The sequence below is a fragment of the Nestor notabilis genome, unplaced genomic scaffold (genome assembly GCF_000696875.1).
Source record: "Nestor notabilis isolate BGI_N333 unplaced genomic scaffold, ASM69687v1 scaffold316, whole genome shotgun sequence".
Classification (NCBI taxonomy): domain Eukaryota; kingdom Metazoa; phylum Chordata; class Aves; order Psittaciformes; family Psittacidae; genus Nestor; species Nestor notabilis.
Genome location: NW_009932224.1, coordinates 22693 through 39345, shown reverse-complemented (window position 1 = coordinate 39345; position 16653 = coordinate 22693). Strand labels below are relative to the sequence as shown.

The window sequence follows — 16653 nt, the reverse complement described above, 5'->3', positions numbered from 1 at the left end:
AGGACACTTGAGCAGAAACACTCTACGTATCCTCAGAAACTTGCCCAGCCCAGGACACTCAGCTCCTTTAAGGGCTCTGGAAACCAGAAAATTACACGATGCTGACATATTGACCTATTCAATTGGACTTTTTAACTGAGGGTCTCACCCTGCCATTCCCCATCACCGAGCATCAAAGGTCATTTAACCAGAACTACTGAAGCTGGGCTGTAACGAGAGATGTGAAGAAGGAAGAGGCTGAAGAAAACATATGAGTGGATGAGCACTGCAAATAAACACATGCACACCCCGCAGAGGAAACACCTGGGTCAGCACAACGGCACTTCTGGCTTCCTGGCAGCAATTTCTTTTGCAGCTGTCAAGAGGGTAGATGCTTTTCAGAATCTCCTTTCCTAAAATAAGTGAGCCCTGTGTACGTGTATATGTATATATATATATATGCGTATACATATATTGACCTCAACTTTTTACCTCCCAACCAAGTCTACATGGTAAGTGCCCTTGCTCAGCACTAAGGCTCACAGCAAGGCTTGCTGACACCACAGGCATAATTCTCCGTCACAAACCCCAAAGGACCATAGTCAGCACATCCAGACCAGCAGCCTTCCCATTTTTGTGGAGGGTTTCCTAAGGAAAGGTAAGGCAGAGAGCTGCTGGTCTCCACTGCACCACAGGCAGGAGATGTCTTCATCACCTACCTGCCACACTGGAAGGACTTTCTCTATGTCGTTCAAGTTGATGCTGTCTCCATCCTCGTATTTCCCTTTTCCAAGCCTGGAGGAAGAAGAAAACAAACAAAACCATGTGAAACCTCACTGGAGCCAAAGTTAATTTTCTATTAAGGCACATGGGGAAGATTAGTTCTTTCTGCAAAGGACCCTCATGTAAACAAAGAGGCTCTCTGAAGCGAGTATGCTGTGCCTCCAAAACACTCCCACATGGGCACAAAGCTGTTAATACAAAATTAAATGCTTTTCTCAGTCCTTTCTCCCTGCACCATCCGCCATGGCATTCAAATGCTCTTGTTAGCAGTGAGAAAACCAAAGGCAGTCCTGAGCAGTAGCGTTGGGTGATTCAATTCCCAGACCAAGCAAAATAGAAAGCACAGCCCACCTGAAAAAAAACAAATACGGACACAAAAATGGAAGGAAAAATGCTTCCTCCTCTGCAGGAGCTCCAGTTTCCCTGCTGAGAAAGGTGTCCTCAAACAAGCACAAACATACATCTCAAGACAGCAAACAGCAATCGTTATAAATACAAACACACAATTTGAAAGGCAAAATATTGGGGTGGGAAGTCAAGCACTGACAGACCAAACACGTAGCTGGCAGCTGAAAGACCTTCTTGTAGCAAGAAAAGAAAAGAAAACAATCCAATGATAATTACTGGATGGATGCAGAAAGTTTGTAATGACACAGAAGAAAAAAAATGGTCAGTAAGTATGTTCCTTCTGCATCTATAAACAATTGAGGCAATCTCTGTTTATTATGCAAGGATGATGATTTGTTTTTTTGTCAATTAGTGACAAGATATTGTTAAACACCATGTACCAGAAAGAAATTCTTATAGTAGCAGACCCAGGTAATCATCGCCTGTAAGTGAGAGAACAATAGATCTTGGTGGAATTACAGCAAACAGTGAGAGGAAAGGGGGAATCTGGAAAAATGGCATGTGTTAAAGCACCAGGCTCAAGAAAAAAAGAAGCAAGCTGAATGGAAACACTGAATTTAATTAACATGCTAATTGATTTATGGGAAATAAGAGGTGTTCGACAACTGACTTTCCCTCATAGGTGAAACAGTGACTTTGATTTACAAAGGCAAAAATACAGTGTGTGTTTATATATATTAAAAATATATTTATGTGAAAAATAGGTATATTTATATATGTATGAGGCAGGGGATGAGGAGGCAGGGATTGGGGGGATGAAGGCAGCTTTCCTCTAGAGGCAGCAGGGCTGAGCCTCAAGCACAGGACTCTAGGCAGCTCTGGCAGTCATGTTTCAAAGAGATGGTAGAGAAACTACAGTGATGCCAAGGCCAGGCTGGACAGAGCCTTAGGCGACACAGTCTAGTGTGAGTTCCTGCCCATGGCAGGGGGTTGGAACTGGATGATCTTAAGGTCCTTTCCGGCCCAAACTGTTCTGTGATCCTATGTATGGGCTTGACAGATACCTGGAATGAAGAGAAAGTGGCAGCTACAAAAGGTTGTTTGAACTGGAAGAGTAAAAGCACAGCAAGAGCTAACGCTGGAATGTAAAGGTGGACAAATCCATGTCAGAAATGAAGTACAGTTCCCTGGTTTTCCTTAACCACTCCACTTGGATTATTCAGCATACCACCAAACTCAGTGCAGGTTATCTGTATGATTTGCATTTTGGGAGATGCGCTGCTTGTGCTGACAGCATCCGTTTAACTTTCCTGCATATACATTAATTCCTACTCCTTTTTTACAGCTGTAGTATTTAGGAGTGATTTACTATCTCGCCTCCATACTGCTTTCTCTACCTGTTTGCACCCTGGGCAGTCACAGTACACCAAGAACCGCAGGCAGACCATAAAGCAGAGCCTGTTGCTTCCTCCCTATACACAGCAGATGTCGCTGGTAGGATCATCTGGCAAGTGCAATCCCCACGGAGCACATTATATCTTATTCTATAGAGGGCGCTTCATCTCATTTTTCAAAGCCATCTGTAGAAATAGGAATAAACATGACTAAGGCACTTACTCAGAAATCAAGGGTTATATTGTCTGAAATATTCTGAAAATTGCTGTTTATACACCTGTAAATAGAGATGCTGAATCCGGGCTGGAGTGGGATTGCTAGCCTGGAGTTACTTGCACATCATTTGGACAAGACTTGCACATGGTATTGGCCTGTACTTTGGCAAAACCAACTCTGAGAGAGGATTCCTATCCCTCCATACAACATGGCAATGAGATGTCACCTGAAATCTTCTCAACCCCATCTTTTAGATCTGTTCTGGTCTAAAATATGTCTAAAACATGTCCTTCCTCTATGCGCTGATAAGGAGAGGAAAACCCAAACTATGATTGTTTCTCAATCTGCAGAGAAATGGTGATGTCCATCTAAACAACATCAGCTATCCACTTGGTGCTAGTATGCATTTATTTGGCTTGAACAGCTAACAACCAAAGGGGAATCCAGCAACACTGTGGAAGCCCCTGGAGGCTGTCACCACCAAAAGGAGCTGTTTAATGTTTTCACAGTTTTATGGCTAAAAGGAGCAGATGAAGGATGAACACTTGGATCCACACAGATCACATCAATGTTCTCTCCTTACCTGAATTCTTGTAGGGGAAAACAGCAGAAGCCCTAACACTTGTGGGAACAGTAACCAGGATCAGCACTAAGCCAGGATCTTTCCTCCAATATTCAGAGATGCTTAGATCTACAAGTCTTGCATCTAGAAGACTTGTATCCAGCATAGTAAAGACTCAATTCTACCAAGAAACGTAAAATAAAGCGTGCAACTCTGCTCCAGCCCTGAACTGGATGATAGAAGAGACAGACACACTGATTTTGGCATCCTCAAACCCCTCACATGGTCCAGCACCTCTTCCCCATGTCCTCCACATGAGCCATGCCACCAAACCAGTGTTCCTACAGCAAAGGAGAAGTTAAAGACCTTGCTGGGGAGCATGGTATCGCACGCACGGCACTCACCCTTCTCTGTCTATGTGAGGCAACGGGTGTTTGGAGGTGTTTCGCAGCTTCCTGTGAAATTGGGTGAAATCTAGTTTTTCAGGCTGCAAGTCCCACGTCGCACCACTAGGAGAGAAAAACAGGGAAAAAAACAAGGAAAGAAAGTCCGCTACTAATTAAACACGACAGAGCTGAAAAGCAGAGGGCACATCGGAGCCTGCAAATGAGGAAAGCTGGTACTTCTGGAAGCACCACTCCCTGTGCTGCAGAGAACATGGATGCCTCCAACTTTCACACTGCTGCATCACGTTTCTTTACATCTCTTCTGGGGTTTTTTGGAGGTGCAGAGCTCCTGTTGCTTGCACTGAACACCTAGTTTTGATGTATGACGCAGCATGATGCAGCACAGACCCTGCAAGCTATACTTGTTCTCTATATGATCACAACAAATAATGGTCTGGCCCATGCAGTGGAGATGCTCTCTCTGGTCCTACACAGCCTGTCTGCTCCAACGGCCTGATGCAAGGGAACTCAAGCAAGTGAACTGAAGCAAGGTGGGAACTCAACCCCTGCAGACTCTTGCACTGCTCCATGCACAGGGAGATGCATAAAACTGAACAGAAATCATATTTCACCACTTTCCCCATGCTGAAGTGGCAGATGAAGAGCTCTTCCCAGCAGCTGTGAAGCCAACGCATGATTGCACCTCCAATTAATGGAAGGGTAAAATCCTCGAGTAGTAGCTCAGAGCTGCTTTCAAGTCTCAGATGATTACAACTAATCATATCAGTACCAGCTTCAGATGTTTGGACTGCAAACTCATCCAGCGGCCTCTCCTGAGCACGTAGGATGCTTTAAGTAGATTGACTGTGCTTAGTGCCATGGGCTAAATGGGGATGGGGAGGAGGAGCAGTGACATGAGTACCAGCAGGGTTCTCACTGGTGCCTGGGTACTGGCAGGACAGACACGTGGGCAAAGGCTAAGAGAGGGCACAATCCATCTCTCAAAGCATTTTAAAACCAGCTTACCTGAAGGAGTCAAAGGTGTTGGCAGCCCAGATGTCTGTGCCCAGCATGTCAAGGTTGCTGTCCTTGTTGCCATTCTAGGAGGGAGGGAAAGGTGGTTACTCGACAGAAGGCACATGGTGTTATCCAGACCACAGCACAGTCTCTCCCACCGCCAGTCATGGAGGTGTCCCAGCTCTGCATGTGGGCTCCTCTACCCTATGTGAATCCACACTCACTGCAACGCAAAGTCCCCTCTTCCACTGCAAAAATATGCCATGTAGGCAAGAAGTGGCACTGTTTCAGCCTTGGGGACACAAAGCTGTGGACACATGGAGCAGACAACATGTAGGCTCAGCTCTAACTCCAGCCCTGGCCTTCTACACACCTCCTACACACCTCCAAGATGCACCAAGGTCCAGTGGGCAGCTGGCATCCCAGCCATGAAGATGCTCAGCTTCAGAGCCACAGACCACTTAATGCGGGAAGGGACCTCTGAAGCTCATCTGGTCCAACCCTCCTGACCACATTCAGATGGCTTCTGAGTATCTCCAACAATGGAGATGCTCTTCACCTGCAGCTACCAGAGCCTGCTGTCACCAATAACGATGGCGAAAGCTGCCCTACTTCTTCAAGGAGTCATGGTGGCATGACTTCTCCTCAGTCTAACAACAGGAGAGGGATGTCAGAAGCCTGCATCATTCCACCTCTGACATGCACACCAGCAAATGAGTTCACACGTACTACAATAAACATGTATTTAGGTACTAATACTTAAGTACTAATATTCTCACCAGCATTAAGGTGACGATTCCTTACCCTGAGAACCAAAAGCATCATGGTATAATCATGAGTGAATGATGAGAAACCTCCAGCAAACTGAGAATCACCTTGAATTTACCTCTGCAGCTGCTTTTGGCAAAACTGGTGACTCAGAGCAAAAGCATCTAAAGCAAATACCTTACAGTCTCCCTTCATAGTCCCTTTACAGCCATCAGCTTACAAGTCCTCCCTACAGAAAGAGGGCTGCCCTCTCCACCCTTTACAGGCAAAGAAGCAAAGCAGGTTGGATTTTGCCTTTCAAACCATTCAAGAAATCAGACTTGACTCGGACTGACAGAGGATGGACACGTAAACGCATTACAAATAGAGAATCCCACATTATCAATTTCACCCAACATTTCTTACACATATTTAGATTATTCATAATCTTGCACATTCAGATTAAAGTATTTCAGCCCAAATGGCCCTGCTCTGATCAAAAGTCCTGGAGAAGGTGGCTTGCATATATTCCCCATCCTACTGTCCTGGGTTCAGCTGTAGCAGTTATTTTTCTCCTTCTTAGTAGCTGGTGCAGTGCTGTGTTTTTGACTTTAGTCTGGGAACAGTGCTGACAACACACTGATGAGGTGCTAACCTGGCTCAGCTATTGCTAAGTAATGGTTACCCAGATAAAGGACTTTTCAGTCTCATGCTCTGCCAGTGAGAAGGGGCACGGGAAGCCGGGAGGAAGCAGACAGAGGACCCCTGACCCGAACTAGCCAAAGGGATATTCCATAGCACAGCAGGTCATGCCCACTATAGAACTGGGGGGAGTTACCCAGAAGGGCTGTTAAAAACTACACTGAGAGCAATGGGTGGAGGGACTTTCAAACACTGGGATACACACTTAGCAAAAGCCACCTGGTTGGTCAACACGAGGGGATCTGCCAACAGGTCGGGCTGGGTATCGGTCGCCGGGTGGTGAGCAATTGCATTGTGCATCACTTACATTTATTGGTTTTTTCCTTTCCCCTTTTAGTTTTACATCCTCTGCCCTTGCTATTTCCCTTATCATCATTATTATTGGTGGCAGCAGTAGTGGTTTTGTATTATACCTTAGTTACCGGACTGTTCTTACGTCAACCCATGGGATTTACATTCCTTCAATTCTCCTCCCCATCCCTCCAGGAGCAGAAGTGGGGAAGTGAGCGAGCGGCTGTGTGGTTCCGAATTACCCTTAAGCTGGACTTTAATCACGACACCTTCCCTTTCTGCCATTTTCAAACACAATGGAAAGCAGACAGAGCCCCCCTGCCCCAAACTAGCCAAAGGGGTATTCCATAGCACAGCAGGTCATGCCCACTATAGAACTGGGGGGAGTTACCCAGAAGGGCTGTTAAAAACTACACTGAGAGCAATGGGTGGAGGGACTTTCAAACACTGGGATACACACTTAGCAAAAGCCACCTGGTTGGTCAACACGAGGGGATCTGCCAACAGGTCGGGCTGGGTATCGGTCGCCGGGTGGTGAGCAATTGCATTGTGCATCACTTACATTTATTGGTTTTTTCCTTTCCCCTTTTAGTTTTACATCCTCTGCCCTTGCTATTTCCCTTATCATCATTATTATTGGTGGCAGCAGTAGTGGTTTTGTATTATACCTTAGTTACCGGACTGTTCTTACGTCAACCCATGGGATTTACATTCCTTCAATTCTCCTCCCCATCCCTCCAGGAGCAGAAGTGGGGAAGTGAGCGAGCGGCTGTGTGGTTCCGAATTACCCTTAAGCTGGACTTTAATCACGACACCTTCCCTTTCTGCCATTTTCAAACACAATTAGTAACAACCAAGACACTAAAAACTCATAAAGATTTGACCATTTCTTACTGAAGCCCCAGACCTCCATCTGCCCATAAAGCGATCAATCTCTTCCCAATGAGCAGGACGTGCATCTTCGGTGCACAATACAGATGGTCATGCTTTGCAGCCATTCCCAGCACAACAACCAATTTAGACACCAGACGCTCCAAACACAGCCATGCTGCTCCTTCTTTTGTCTCCTCCAAGCGGTCTCTATGGATTACAGTTTTAACCTCTGGGGATCTGCAGGTCAACACGTCTCTGCGCAGAAACTACCAGAAATATATAAAATTCTCAATTATGGAAGCTGAGTTTTTTATTTGAGGCAAAATTTTCTCCTACCTAGGGGAGAAATGAGTTTTATAAATCTTCAGAAGCATCCTCATGCAGTATAATGAAAATACACATGTACAGGTCTTCATAGCTATTATCAAAAGAAGAAATACCTCTTCCTGCAGACAAATCAATTTCTCTTTCCATTTCCTATGACACGGGGTATTTATGTACCTGTCAGCGAGCCAGCTAAAATAGGATTTCCTAAGAGTAAAGTATATGGGCTCAGGGACGAAGTTCGGGAACTCATAACCGATTGCAATGAGGCTGAGACAAACCAGCAATTAAGATGCACAATAGTAAAAATTTAAGATAAGGTGGGCTCCTAATGCAAAAGGCTTCATCCTAAATCTGCTGCCCAAATTCAGCTAGCACTGGACTTCTGAAGAGCTTCTTGAGCCCTGAAACAAAACATCAGGCTGAACATCCCTCTGACACTCGGCTTGAAATCTGTTTGGATGTGATGGAGAGCCTTGACACCTCTTAATCTGCAGTGGAAGCGGATGCAGCATGAGCTGTCCCACTCAGCTGCCTCTCACCTCCTTGGTGCATCAGCTCACCAGTGCTTTACTGTGAGCACAGGCAGGTCAGCTCTGGAAATTGCAGATCCCAGGAAATAGCAGAGATGATTCAGATGGTGCAGGACGTCAGATGGATGCAAGCATCTAGGCAGCGGTTAGATGCTCCCATCCAAACCTGGTCCTCCTACACCATGTCCCCATGACCTCTTGGAGACGCTCCAGTCATTAGCCAGGCTCCATAAAGACAGCACCATGGCCAAATGACAACACACCTTGTCATTAAATCATGAGTCACTACAGTCATCTCGAGACATCCTTTCAGTCTTCTGATGGATGATCTGTCTTTATATCCGGTTTCTGTCTTGACTCACATGGCTGGGAGCATGCTTTCTGCCCAAGTGAACCTGCGCGGCAGGGTGTTTGGTAAAATGCTCACAGCATGGTACCAAGATGTAACAATAAGACTTTAAAAAAGCCAATTCTCAAGTCTGGGGACAAAGAAAAAATAATCCTAATTGCATGTATTTAAGAAAAGAAGTGACTTGCTAACAGTTCCCCCAGGACTGCAATTATAAGCATAAGCAGTTTTAACATGAAGGTCCCGATGACCCAATCCTCAGCTTCAGATAATCATTTTCATGGCAAAGGGTTTAGTACAGCTGAAATATGATGAAGCCACTATGAATGATGGCTGGGAGACACACAGACAAGAACAACGTCAGTACTCAGACCAGGGATCCAGTAAAGCAGATCCTACACGTGGTATGGTTTAAATGCACGTCCATAATCTGTGTCCTCCAGCCCCTGTGAGCACACATCATCTCTGCTCATCACCACCCAACCTGCACAAACAAAGGGATGGCCCTCCCTGTTGTCCAGATGGACTCTGACTGATCACCCATGCATACAGCTTCAGCACATTCCCCACAGTGTCAGCATTTGCATGTACACAGCAGCTTTTCAAAGCCCAGCTCCGCATCCCACCGGTTCCTCTTGTTCCTCCTCATTACCATCCTCCAGCAAACCACTACCAATACAGAATCATGTTCTTCATTGCACGACTGCAACAGTGTTAGCTCATCACTGTGCTTGGCATTAATGTAGAATGAGTCAAGTGGTCAGTGGTATAAATTCAGAGATTATCCTGTGTCATGTGTTACTTCTTCACCATTTTTCAGGTCTATGTGTGAAGAGATTCCCCCACCTTCCTGCTTCTCAGCTGCCCACAACCCTCGGCTGCACTTTGGTAGAAAACCAAAAAGATACTGAACTGTCTGAAAAACTCCAGTAGAAGGTTTCCTTGGTGAAAATTGCATGTTTTCGTGAGAAAAACATAGACATTTCCAGGAAGACAGTACTATCCGTGCTCAAAAAATGCTATGTTGAGTCTTGTTCCCAGCCAAAAGGACCATCACTTCCCAGCAACACTGCCATTCTGTGGGTCCTTCTCCCACCAAAGCATGGCTCAGGAGGAAGGACAGGCTATTTCCTCAAGTACTCCAGGATGGATAAGATGTGTGCATGAACCAGGACTTTGACTGCTGGCCTCAGATCTCCCAGAGCCCGTCTTCCACTTCTGGCACAACCAGTGCTCATGTGGGCAGAATCAGAGCAACTCCAAGAGGAGAGAGGAGGGCAGAGGCTGACTAAAACATGCAGAAAAGGTTCCTGGTCTAAGTTCAAGGAATGGACCTAAAACCAAACCTAAGGCAAGTCCTTACAGGGTTTTGCAGAGCAGGGAGGTAACTCCCCATCTAGTCCTACCGATGGCTGAAGATCACCACTGAACACCACCTATGTGGTGTCCACTCATATATCAACTTCTAAAGAAGACTTGCCAAAAAATAATTACAGACATCTCTTAATTTCCCAAAATTAAAATACTCCAAGATTTCAAATAAAGAAGAAAAAATAATTTTCTCTGCACTAAAACAGCTGACTAGGGACTTCTTTCCCAATACTAAGGCACTCAGCAACCCTCAACTGCCTGAGGCTGAAGGACAGCTACAGCCCTCAGCAGCCAAGTCACACATTATGAGTGAATTATGTAGGTCTTTGCGATGTCCTTCATAATTGACATGCACTCACACCCTATGTGTAGACACACATGAAACATGTTGTTAGAAGGATGCCTCTGATAAACAGCAAGTGCAGGACATCAGCACGTCGCTACCAGGTATACCTTGGTTGATTGCCTACACTGGCTGCTTCTCCCACAGCTGCCAGGCCTGGATCCAGACCCCTGCCTGGAGCCAGACGCCGGCTGGGATCCTGTGCTCCCACTGTTGCTCTGATCCCACTCTTCCTGGAAACAACAACAGCTCACTTTAGTCAAGGGCAGTGTCCTGCACCCACAAAAACACACTGACCTGGTGAGCCAGGAGAGCTCCAGCTCGCAGAGCACACGTGCTAACACCTGCAAAACCATGCCCATGCCTGACACACAGATTTGGGGGATTTCTCAAAGACCTTTAACATAGTCTATTTGCATACTGCAAAGGGATAACACTGTGGGAGGCTTCAATGAAGATAAGATTTGGCTCTAGTGCTCCAGTCTATGCATGGGGAACAACACCACTTACCTCCTCTATCTTTATGAGCATCACTTACGCATATGCAGCAACCCACATCCTTTAAAACTGCTTAACAACATGCTTTAACTTTTGGTCAGCCCTGAATTGGTCAGGCAGTTGGTCTAGATGATCATTTTAAGTCATTTCCAACTGCAATAGGTTTATTCTGTTCTGTGCTGTTCTATTCTGTTCTCCTCTATCCTATTCTATTTTTCTTAATTTCACCCCCCAAGCCCAAATCAACTTCTCAGCCAGTTTTTCCTTCTGTTGAGCCCACTCTTGGAGCCCAGCCACTCGTATACCAGAAAACACATGGAGTTCACCAGGAGACACATTACACAAAAACCTATTTTGCCCTGTTCAGGAGCTGTCCTCAATGTTCTTCTTTATCCTCCTAACACTTGTTCTGTTGTCAAGCAACCTGCAGATTTCTTGTTCAGCCAGTAGCCCTCAGGGCAAGATGAATCATCTGAAAACCAGACTAACTCACCCGACCAGCCCCTTCTACCCAAACATCCCACAAGGTGTGTGGGGAGAAAGCTGGGTATTGTCAGGGTAATTGCTCCAAAAGCTTTGCTCAGAGGCTTGGGAAAGACCTTTAAAGTGACCTGAGATCATTAAAAACACACGAAATCACAGCGTGCAGAATATTCACCTCTTCCAAGTACTCTGAATATCTGGGATTACAAAGGTGAGCCTGTGTTTCAGGACTGGTGTGAGAGCTGACGCTCCAAAAGGGATTCTCATGTCTCAGACATCCCCATGGGGCTACCTGAGTCCCTGTGGACACTGTCTTGGCCTAAGGCAAGGGTAGAGCCACCTTGGCCTTCAAGAGCTAAAAGGACTCACCAGCAAAGCAAAGTGTGAATTCCTCTTTGCACACAGCAGCCAAGACCAGGTCACTTATTTGGGGGCACAGATCCGGTCCCAGCTCCACCACTGCCACATGGGTTGGATGGGGCAGTGGGATAGCTGCACAGCAGACCCTAGGCTACCTAAGGTGATGCTACCCAGTGGTCCAGCACTGATCTCAGGGAAATATAAATATTTACCCAACACCAGAAGCAAAACACATCAGTACTGGTTTCTGCATTGCTCCAGCTGCCTGTTCTCCATCCTCAGACATAGCAAGTCTCAAGCAAGCTCAAATACATTGCTAGAGACTAAAACCACTGACTTCAAAAGAGTAGATCAACTAGTTTTCAAGTTGTATATAGATTAAATTTGAGACGTTGTGGTTATTCCCACCATGTTACAACAACAGTAGAAGCACCTTCTTCCCTGTTCATCACACCGTGACTTGAATCTCCTGATGGCTGAGAAATACCAACTGGCGCATAGTTAAGGGAGTTGTTAAAACGGCACAGAGGGAACAAACAACTTGATCAATGTCACTTGTGAGACATGGGCAGGCGGCCACTTTGGGAAGCCTTAGGGAAGAGCCAGTCTCGCGGGCATCCTGAGAAGTGAGAAATGTCTCATTTGACGCACCAATTGAAAAGGTGGTTGTGAGAAAAGAAGCTTCACCACCCAGATGTTTGAAGGATTAATTACCAGTTTACTGTACCCTACGCACTGAACATCTTGTTCACCCACGTATGAAGAATTTCTGTGACAAATGCTACAATGGGACATGGTCAGTGAGTGCAGCCTTCGCTTTAAAAGACACACCGAAAGCAAACATTATATTGAGTTAACCCAACTTCTGGTCGTGGTTACCTGCAGACAACCTGAGGTTATGCAAATTCCAGAAACATGGCTGGCCACAATAAAACTCCTGTGGGAAACAGGGAGATTGGTACCACCATGAATCAACACCCAAACTCACTGAGACAATCCAGCAGATACAGCACGAACCAGTTAGACAAAAATCACAGGTACCCTTTCACCAAATCACGGCTGGGGTCTTTCCCGTGTTCACATTCTTCATCTTATGGGGGTTGGAACTAAATGATCTCATGGTCCTTTCCAACCGTATGACCCTAATTTTACCATGCCCTAATAATGTTTATATTTAAAACCAAATTATTTTTAAAATAACAATTATTGAACTAAAAATTGATGAAACTTCTGTTGAAGCTGAAACAGTTCAATCAATTATGGCCTAAATACACCCATATTAAAACTCGCCAGCACAGCCGAGCCCAACATTTTCCCTAAATTTCTGACTAATTGCTAAACAGCTTTTTATTGTTCCCTCGTCCAGAACAGAAATAGGTCCAGCAGAAACCATCACAGACTTTTCTGGTGGCTCTTTTGTGCTAAATATGCCCTTTTGTGCTAAAATGAATGCTCTCTGCAGACCTTTCTGCAGAAGCAGGGAAGCTCACTCCAACCCCACAGGTGATGCTGGAGAAGCAGGCATGAGGATGCAGATAAGGACTGTTCCTTAAAAAACAACAACCTGGTAACAAAACCCCTCCATCAGCACCATAAAAGCCTCATCCCATAGAGGCAGCTGGACTCCAGCAGAAAGCAGAGGAAGGCTCCGTGGTGGTGAGACGTGGCATTGCGCACCCTCCATCCTGCAGCATGGCCACCTACGTGTGCCCCACACAGTGCTCTTGCCAAGTTAGTTCAGCAGCAAGAGGTTTGTCTGCAGCTCTGGCAAAAGCTGAAGAAACAGTTGTAATAGCAGAAAATTCTCCATCCCATTCCCTTGCCTCATGCCAACCCAGTTCCCCATCATCCAACCCTGTTACTCTCAGCTGTGTCCTCAAAAGACCAGGACTCTCCTCATCTCTCCCAACACCCCAAACAACCCTTCGACTCTTGTTCCCAGCTCTTATTTGGGCTCCTCCACCTACTATTCCTGGTCTACACTCACCAGCAGGAGATGGGACCTCTGAGTCACACGCTGGGGCTTGGAGGGAAGCATAATCGCCTCCAGAGACTGATTCCTAGCCGCTGCTCTCATCCATGCCAATACGCCTGGGTAAGCTCCGTACCCTCTTGGGAACAGCGAGGCTTGTGTGCATTAACACTGCCAGCAACCCTCCTTTGGAAGCTAGCTGTCAAATCTAACATTTGCATTTTAATTAGCAATAATCATACGTTTCACTTACACTGCAATTTTCACCTTCGCAGCAAGCTCTTTGAGGCATGAGCTAATTAATCCCATTCCCTTTTCCAGCTCAAGAGTTAATACTTTCTGCTGCTCCAGTGCAAGTCTGAAAATCCCATCCACAGAAAAAGGAGATAATTTTCCCCAATGCCCAGGCAAGAAATGGAAACGTGGTGACCACTTAGGTGGTTCCTCTCAGTTACGTTAAGTACGGGTGAAGCTGGCTGTGTTGACAGAGGTGTAGACCAACCATGGCAATCCCACAAGCTTTCAGTGTCCCAAAGACATCAGTGGACTCCTGATGGGATTCATGTTTAACTGTATGTAAAAATCTCAGTATTCAGTGTACAGCGTTCAGAGCCTAAAGGTGGACCAAAGAAAGAGGAAAACCCACAGAAAGCTAGAGGACTTCTCGGGACACAAAAGCTTCTGAGATATCCCCCAGTATCAACAACGGTCTCACCACTGCAGCTACAATGAGCTCCCTAGATCAAGTTGTGGGGTGTCCTTCAAACAACTTCCAAACTTCGAGCCTTAATCCTGGTCAGAACAGAAGACAGCCATCATGTAAAAGGTCCTTTTTGAGGTTTTTGCATGCATAGGTTTTCACACATCCACTTTGTGCTGCAGCTAAATCTTCCAGTTCTGCAGAATTTTGACACCAGACTCCAAGTATCTCCCTGCTCTTCTAGACCTATTCAAGAACAACCACTCCAATTTTTCTTTGGAAATAATGGTTTAATTACTGCAGGAATTTAAAATGCATCTTTTAAAAAAATAAACCCAAATGATCACTCTAAACATTTTAGTAGTTACAAATTTCCAGCTTCTTTTTCCTCAATACACTGCACAAAACTATGAGAAAAAACAGAACATTTTACTATCATAGAATCACAGACTGGTTTGTGTTGGAAGGTCCTTTAAGCTCATTCAGTTCCAACCCCCTGTCAAGCATGGGGCAGCCACAGCTTCTCTGGGCACCCTGTGCCAGCGCCTCAGCACCCTCCCAGGGAAGAGCTTCTGCCCAAGAGCTCATCTCAGTCTCCCCTCTGGCAGGTTAAAGCCATTCCCCTTGTCCTGTCCCTCCATCCCTTGTCCAAAGCCCCTCTCCAGGTTTCCTGGAGCCCCTTTAGGCACTGGAGCTGCTCTAAGGTCCCCCTGAGGTCCTCTCTTCTCCTTATAAAAACATTGTGCTGAAAAAAACAACTACTTTGGATCTGTTCCTTCCCTCCCCAGGTCCATGTCCATCTTCCCCAGCTGTTTCCAGAATGGTACAGTACCTCATCGCTGCTTTGGTAAAGGCTGCTTTGGTAAAGGCACAGCATTGCTTGGAGCTCTTTTCCCACCAGGAAAAGTAAGATTTTACCATGCCACAATTCAGGACCAAAGGACCTGATGGGCTTAGAAGTAGGATGTGAAGCCTACAAGACCCTTCTGGACTCCTCAGGAAAAGATGAAGCCTGTCTGGTTGTGTTCTTTCCAAACAACACTGGAAGAGACCTGTTAGCCAAGGATGTGCTAGACGTCTCATTTACACACCAGGATGAAGATGAGAAGGAGCACTGAGAGCACTCAGAATGGCACCAAGAACTTCACACGTGCTGTGGAATCCCAGCAGCCAGCCCTTGCCCAAGCCTTGGAGGAAATGGCTCATGTCATCCCTTCCTTGCCAAGAACTTAGGCACTTGTCGAACTATTCAACCAAATCTAGAAGAAGAATGGAGACCTCAAAGGTGACTACTGCAAGTTTCACAAAAAGAGAGTGTCAGAAGGTCTCCCTTCAGTGGGCAGACCAGCATCACCCTGTCCTCTCTACACAAACGGAATCTGAGGGTGATGAGATGTCCTCCCACAAGTCATTAGTGATACCAGGCCTAGAAGACACCTTCCTCCATCCTCAATAAGCACCAACAGTCCTCCTAAATCAGGCAGCAAAGCAGTGAAGCATTTCACTTCCAGATCCTCAGACACACAAGTAGCTGTCTGCTTCAGGAGGTGTATCCCAAACAGAAGTCCCAGAGAAAGTAAACACTATGTATTAGCTAAAGGACTTGATTTCCTTCTCAGCAGTCCTCTCTGACTGTAATTGAAGAGGCTGGATTCCCTACATGGAGGGAGCATCACCCAGCAATTACAGGCAGAAAACTATTAAGTGACTGGTTTTCTCAGAGCTGCTCTTTGATCATGGGCAGGTCACCCACTTAAAGGTTTAATTTCTCCCTCTGTCAGGCAGGGCTGCACCAACCTGTATTCACTGGCAATGCCTCAAAGTAACTCTCTGTCTTTCACTTTCTCTTTTTCTTCTGGAAACGAGACAACAGCGACGGCAGCATCTGCCAGCACTCACTTGTCCCAACAGGTCTTCAGCATGGTGGCCAACCTCAGCCAAATTCAATGTACAAACTGGCCCTGGGCTATGATACAAGCAAGTCAATGAGATGGAGAACCCCAAACTGTCCCAAGAGACCACCCTCACACACTGCCACAATCCTATATTGCCTTCGCTTTGGCAACGTAGCAGCTTTTCCAGCCATGACCTCCTATAGTTGGAAGCTCAGTTCTCATCATCAGAATGTTTTTTTGAGGTTCAGGCAAGAGACATGAAAGAGGGACCTGAAAGGTTTAAGTGGATCTGCTCTGCTCTCACCCCACAGCTAATACACCTCCCCATATGCAGGCAGGTCAGATGTCCTCTGCCTACAGCCTGAGCTCACACAAAGTGAAGCATCTCCTACTTGGAAATGCTCTGGCACTAGCACAGCACTGTGCTTCTTTGAGTTAAGGAGACGTAAGAGATTAAGTTTCGTGTAATACTACATTCAATGACCATGACCATCAACTGGAGAAGCCTCTGTGGTCCCCAGCAATG

At 46.0% G+C, this 16653-nt stretch overlaps 1 protein-coding gene across 2 annotated transcripts in view; it reads right to left on the bottom strand.

Moving 5' to 3' along the window:
- Window positions 1–16653, bottom strand: part of CTIF (CBP80/20-dependent translation initiation factor) — a 117324-nt gene that overhangs the window by 91802 nt on the left and 8869 nt on the right. For both annotated transcript variants that reach the window (XM_010016258.1, XM_010016259.1), the window contains exons 3-6: window positions 5775–5784; window positions 4696–4769; window positions 3688–3792; window positions 699–774 (exon numbers count right to left, since the gene is read on the bottom strand). In XM_010016258.1, coding sequence (XP_010014560.1) covers window positions 699–774; window positions 3688–3792; window positions 4696–4769; window positions 5775–5784 — 265 coding nt within the window. The remainder of the gene's footprint in view (window positions 1–698; window positions 775–3687; window positions 3793–4695; window positions 4770–5774; window positions 5785–16653) is intronic.